General features: G+C 51.3%; 1 protein-coding gene across 5 annotated transcripts in view; it reads left to right on the forward strand.

Annotated features, from left to right (window-relative positions):
• Bin3 (bridging integrator 3) overlaps window positions 1-6,528 on the forward strand; it is a 64,262-nt gene that overhangs the window by 50,825 nt on the left and 6,909 nt on the right. For all 5 annotated transcript variants that reach the window (XM_035452813.1, XM_027390233.2, XM_027390235.2 and 2 more), the window contains 2 exons: window positions 3,912-4,048; window positions 4,568-4,608. In XM_035452813.1, the coding sequence (XP_035308704.1) occupies window positions 3,912-4,048; window positions 4,568-4,608 (178 nt within the window). The remainder of the gene's footprint in view (window positions 1-3,911; window positions 4,049-4,567; window positions 4,609-6,528) is intronic.

Consider the following 6,528-nt stretch of genomic DNA (forward strand, 5'->3'; position numbering starts at 1 on the left):
AGAATTGAGGACCCACCTGGCTTGTTCAGCCATATGACATCATGGTGTCTTGGTAGTCTTTGAGTGTTGAAGAGCATCAGAGGACGTTCACCTACTGCTCGTCTTCATAACTTAAGACTGGCGAGGCATGTGAAATGCCTGTCTTTTGTTCATTTGTTTGTTTTGTTTTGTTGAGACAGGGTTTCTCTATGTAGCCCTGGCTGTCCTAGAACTCGTTCTGCAGACCAGTCTAGCCATGAACTCAGAGATCCACCTGCCTCTGCCTCCCAAGTACTGGGATTAAAGGTGTGCACCACCTCTACTTGGCTAAATGTCTGTCTTTAAAAGGAGGAAATCCTTTTGCCAGTCACCTATCTTGAAGCAGAAGTTTTTTGTCTTTGTTTTTAAACCTCTTGTTCTTTTGTGGTGTGTGTGTGTGTGTGTGTGTGTGTGTGTGTGTGTGTGTGTATGTGTATGTGTGTGTGTTCATGTGTGTATGTGTGTGTGTGTTCATGTGTATATATGTGTGTGTGTTCATGTGGGTATGTATGTGTGTGTGAGTGTGTATGTATGTATGTGTATGTGTGTGTGTTTATGTGTGTTTATGTGTGTGTATGTGTGTATATGTGTATGTATGTGTGTGTGTATGTGTGTGTGTTCATGTGTGTATGTGTGTGTTCATGTGGGTGTTCATGTGTGTGTGTGTGCTCATGTGTGTGTGTGTGTGTGTGTGTGTGTGTGTATGTGTGTGTGTTTATGTGTGTGTGTTCATGTGTGTGTATGTGTGGGTGTATGTGTGTGTGTTCATGTGTGTATGTGGGGGTGTTCATGTGTGTGTGTGTGTATGTGCATGTATGTGTGTGTATGTGTGTTCATGTGTGTATGTATGTGTGTTCATGTGGGTGTTCATGTGTGTGTGTGTTCGTGTGTGTGTGTGTGTGTGTGTGTGTGTGTGTGTGTGTGTGTGTATGAGTGTGTGTGTGTGTGTGTATGTCTGTATGAGCATCCGCTGCTCTTTACCACTGAGCCATCTCTCTAGCCCACCTGCCTATGTGGCTGTTTTTCTGGCTGCTCTAAGCTAGGAAGCAGCCGGGGGTTGCAGGGTGGTCTCCACTGCAGCAACCAATCCTATCTCAGTGTCTGACTAGCTGCTAAGGAGTAGAACCCAGATTCGGGTAGCACAGCAGTGTCCAGATGCCATCTAATAGAAAATGCTTGGCAGATCCACAGCCTTGGGGTTGCCCCATTTTTGCCAGGTACTAGGACTCAGCTGGTTACTTACCCCTTTTTTATTCCTTCAGTAGACACTTTGAACAGCTTCTGATCAGAGAGAGAAATGTCTTCCCCGGGAGCAGCTGCCACTGCCAAAACCCTGGCAGAACCACCCTCCCGTGTTTGGAAGTCCAGGTTTCTTGGTCTCTGCCTCAAAGCTTTCCTGCCAACCCCAAGGATGTGGGCTGGTCTGAACATGACTCCCATCTCACTTGTGGCTCCCCATCTCCAGAGTAGGCATGTCCTGAGCCAGGGGTCAGGTTTGGGAGCTGGTCTGTTAGATGGATTTGGGGTCTCACTTACATGGAGGGCCTTTGCATCACTCCCCACTGCCTCCCCGAAAGGGAGTCACTGGTACCTGCTTCCCAGACAGCTGAGGTATCAGAGTAGAAATGGAGTGCAGGATTTTGTTTTCATAGTGAGACATCACAACCAAGTAGACTTCAGGAGCCAGTGAGGAAGAGGAAGAGGAAGAGGCTGCAGTAAGTCTATTATCCAACAATAAAATTGGGACCAAGGGATGGTTCCTGAAGCCAGGAGTCACTGGCTCCAGAGTGGGGAGCAGAGCACCCTTCTGAAGGACAGCTCCCTCTAGCACACACAGTTTGCCTTCAGGATCTGTCACATGGATGACAGCAGTGTCACCAGTGGGTTGGTGATAGCACAGGATGCCAGGCCTGACCTTAGCATTCTAGGATCCAGAACAAGGCCTGGAAATGTGTCTCTGATGCATTGTGACACTGGTATAGCAGGACTTGGAGCATACTTAGAGCCACTGACCCCACAGTTGAGGAGAATGAGCTGTGCCTTTTGTGACCTCAGATTCTCCCAAGTTCCCAGGACAGCTCCAAAATCCTCAGTGATGCTCTGAAAAGAGGTTCTTAAAATTACGTTTTCAGAGTGATCAGTTTCTTAGGACTTGGGGGGCTTCATCCAGAAGCTGTATTGAGACCTTGAAACATGAGGGAAGGTCCAAGATCTTAATATTTTCTCTAAGATTCTAAGGCTGGTAATCTCAGGAGGTAGGTCACGTGGGCCATGGACCCACCACAACCCAGTCCCTGCATGAGAGAACAACTGTTACCTGGAGCAGGGACCAAGAATGGGTGTGTGGGATTGGATTTCAGACCTGGTTGTGTCTATACAGTGGCCTAAGCAAATGCAGCACATTGACTTTGTGTGGTTTCAGCAGGCAGGGGCCTGAGAATGTGAGGGTGTAAGGAGAGGAAAGAGTAGGTGGGAAGAAAGCCCACTATCTGATGACTGTTGAGATTTTTACTTTTCATCAAAATCTGGGGAGAAAACAGAAGACATTGTCAGACATGTTTGCAGTTCTGTGCAGATTTTTACCATTTTTTTGACTATGCCGTTTGAGATTACTTCATAAATGTTTCTTCCTCCCTCATTGCTTCAACATTTCTGGCAAGTGTACCTTTCCAGTCCCCTCCCACAAGTGGCCCTCTTTGCTTGGTGACTGTAACCCCCTACCAGCCTCCATGGCAGTCTGGAAAGTCCAGTAGGCACTGCCTCTTATGGAAGGCCTCTAGCAGGGCCTGGCCTTCTGCTCTCCCACATTGGAGTGGCAAGGACCTCCTCAGGGAGCTGGCATTGGACATGGGCTGTCTGTTCCACTCATGGGATGGCAAGGAAAGTTCCACTTGTAATCAGCTGGGAAGTGGGTCCCCCCTTCAACCATTCTAAGTTCTGTAACACTTGCTAATATGGTGGTTTGATGGTCAGTATCTTTTTTCTTTCTTAGTGATTAGTACAGTTACAGTGTGCCTTAAAATCGATAGCACCCTAAATGCTGTGACACTCCAGCAATAATAAACAAAATAAATTCCAGCCAAGTGTGGCAGTGCATGCCTGTAATCCCACCACTTAGGAGACCGAGGCAGAGGATCACTGCAGATTGGAGGCCCATCTGGGCTACATAGTAAGGCCAGCCTAGACTAGATCACACAGTGCAGTTTAAAACAACAGTAACAAAACACTGGTCTTCTATTGCTCCTCAGCCTTTTGGCCAAAATTTGTCTTCTGCTCTGATACCCATCCAGATGTGTTCAGAAACTGGTGTGGACAGTGTTGAGCCAGCCTGGTCCTTCTCTAGGCACTCTGCCTACCCGTCTACAATTTCATGTGCAAATAATGGAAAGCTAAAAATGAGCCCTAGATCATGAGCCTTGAAGGTACCAACGGGTCCCCATCCTCTTCGGTGCTGCCTGTGACTTCTGGACAGTCCACAGCACCTCAAGCATTTACCTGCTGTCCAGTCCTGATAAGTAGACTAGCGTGGGGTACAGTAGGGTACTTGAGAAAGTCCAAATGGGCAGCCCACCTACAATATACCGGTTCTTGTATTCTGGGATTATTGAGTTAGCATCTTTGGAGCAAAAATATGTTACACAGCTTCCCACCCACCTGGGTCCCAGAACAACCTGGGAATTTTGCTGTCTAGTAATACAGTGCTTTTTGTCTAGGAAGTGGGAAACACCAAGGAACATGTCACATGGCTTTTTGGAACATCAATGTTCTGGTAGCCATGGCATAGGCAGAGGTGCTCAAGTCAGACCCGTAGGCCAGAGAAGGTCAAGTAACACTAAGGAGACCTTGAAACCTGGCCATCTGGGAACTCACAGAGCTTTTGATCTCTTCAACAGCCATGTCCAAATCTGCTGTGAAGATATCCCTGGACTTACTCTCCAACCCACTGTGTGAACAGGACCAGGACTTTCTGAACATGGTGACAGCCCTAGACACAGCTATGAAACGGATGGATGCCTTCAACCAGGAGAAGGTGACTAGGTCTTGTTGCCAGTGGCCAGTGCTCGCCCCTTTCCTCATGGTCCTGCCTAGATGCAGTCCCATAGGTTGTAAGTGGTGATGCTGGGCTTCAGCCTTCTAAGCCCCTGATATACCCAGCTCAGCTATTCCCAGACCAGGCTGGTCAGTTGCCCATGTCTCCTCTGTGAGGCATGTCATTGAGGAGCCACAGTGAAGCCAGGAGGTGCTTACAGCAACTGCTCTGCAGGGCAGCTCTGCTCACCCACCCCTCCACACTGAGCAAAGCCATTACAAACCTATGCCAGTAGAGCTGACAGGGAAAGCCTGGCCTTGACCCCATCCTAGGTGTGACCCTCAGGGTCCCTGGTTGCCCTCTCCACCTCCTGCAGAAAATGGATACTGTGTTGCCTATCCCACCCCATCCCCTCTTGCCCAGCTCTCAGGATTCTGGCTTCTAGGAACCTGGGGCCTCCTCTTTGGAGAAGAGTCTAGATCTCCCAGTTTGGATGTCATTTAATTCTTCTTCTGACAGGTGAACCAGATCCAAAAGACAGTGATTGAACCCCTGAAAAAGTAAGTAGTTTATCCAAGGAAATGGGCCTCAGGGCACTTGTGGGAAACACTGATCTGCTAGCCACTTGGGAACCAAGGGGCAATCTAGCAGCATGTTTCCAGCGTCCCATGACAAGGAGCAGCAGGAACACCAGCCATGCATCATGTCCCATGGTTGAGGCTCCTGGCCGTTCCAGAACACCAGCACTGCCTAGTCAACCTATAGGGGAAGAGGGCCGCTAATGTCTGTGGTGCCAGACACTGCCCTGGTGGTCTTTCGGCCCCTTCCTCTTTGCCTCTGGTTGGGCCCCGTGAGGCCCAACGCTGGCTGATTTCAACTAGCAGAGATCCCGGCCAGCACTCAGCAGACATGAGCAAGGCCTTTCATCTCGCAGCCGGCCTGGAATGCAGCTGCTTGCAGCGCTCTGCTTTGGAAACGTGGGGGTGGCCGCACATGGGGAAGGGCGCAGCAGTAGCAGCAGCCACCGCATCCTGCCTGGGAAGGTCCCCTCCTTGTGACCTGTGAGAGCAAGGAGTCTGTGGGACTCCGCCTTTAGTTCTGCAGGCCCTGGGCAAGGGTGAGACAGGCTTGTCCTATGGGTCCCCAGGGGAGGAGGCTGGCCCAAGCCTTGCCTTGAAGCTTCTGAGTGCTTCCTCTCTGCTGGCCTCTCCCAGCCTGTGCTGACCTAGAAAGGCTGCTGCTCTGCGCCAGCAGCTGCACTTTATTACCTCTTCTGTGGTGGTCCCTGGCAGTTGCCTTGCCAGGGCTGGGCAATGAGCCTCTGCTTCATTATCATTAGGCCAAGATCAAGCTGGAGGGAGATGAAGAGCAGTTTTTGATCCTACAGTCTTTGGGTGTTGGGGAGTGCTGTTATTCCTTCCCAGTTCAGGTCTGGGTGTGGGATTAGGAAAAGCTCTCCTAGCCTGGTTCGCACTGCTTCCCAATACTGGACCTGCAGACCACCTGCATCTACCATAAGGCCAAGCCTGGCCCATGCTCACCACCCCAGCCTCATCAGCTTGGGCTCTCAAACCCCTGCCTCCTAATCAGAGCCCATCCCCAAACTACAGGACCTGCATGGGGACCTTAGTGCAGAAGGAGCCGTTCATTTGGTCTGGTCTCCAAGACAGGTTCAGAGCTGGGTGGAAGGCTCTCAGAGGGACGAGCCTCTGGGCACAGAGAAGCCTGCTGTGCCAGAAATACAGGGGACCCAGAGGCAGCCACAGGCACCCAGGGTTGGCAGAGTTTGGCAGCACTGCCAGCTCAGAGAACTAGGGGGTTGACTACCTTCTCGATTTCACAACCAACGAGGCGGCATTGAAATCGGATCCCTGGTTTCTGCAGCCAAGTAGAGAGAAACCCCGGCTGCTTCCCACCATGCTAGCAGCCCACCACCTGCCAGGAAGGTGGGGGCGTGGCAGAGGGGGCGGCCACCATCTCCGCCATGGATCCGCTGACCTCTGTGTGAGCCTCAGGCCTGGCTGGCTCCTGCAGCCCACAGCCAGCACACAATCCCCTACGACCACAGAAACCACCACTGCCTGTTCCCTCCTCCCCACTTGCTTCCATGTGCCAGGAGAGAAGCTCCCAGGGACCCCAGCACCGGAAACCGGAAACTGCAGCTTTCCTGTCCTCTAATGAAGATCATGGCCACCCTGTCGCCCCCAGTATCCCCCCAAGGGGGCTCTGCCTCTAATCCCCCAGTCCCTGGGTTGTTCACATGTCGGATGGGGATGCTTTCAATTTCCCTTTCCTGGTGGGTGGAAGATCCCGGCTGTGTGGGCACAGATGAGGAATGGCAGGCATTCCCCACCAGGCCGGCTGCTCCCAGCCCACCTCCCCCCCCGCCCGGGCCCCCCCCGCCATTATACACTGTACAAAGCAAAGAGGTTCCCGATTAAACTGTGTTTGAAGAAGATTCCTCGGTGTGGCGTCTTTCT

This window comes from Cricetulus griseus, assembly GCF_003668045.3.
Source record: "Cricetulus griseus strain 17A/GY chromosome 1 unlocalized genomic scaffold, alternate assembly CriGri-PICRH-1.0 chr1_1, whole genome shotgun sequence".
Lineage (NCBI taxonomy): Eukaryota > Metazoa > Chordata > Mammalia > Rodentia > Cricetidae > Cricetulus > Cricetulus griseus.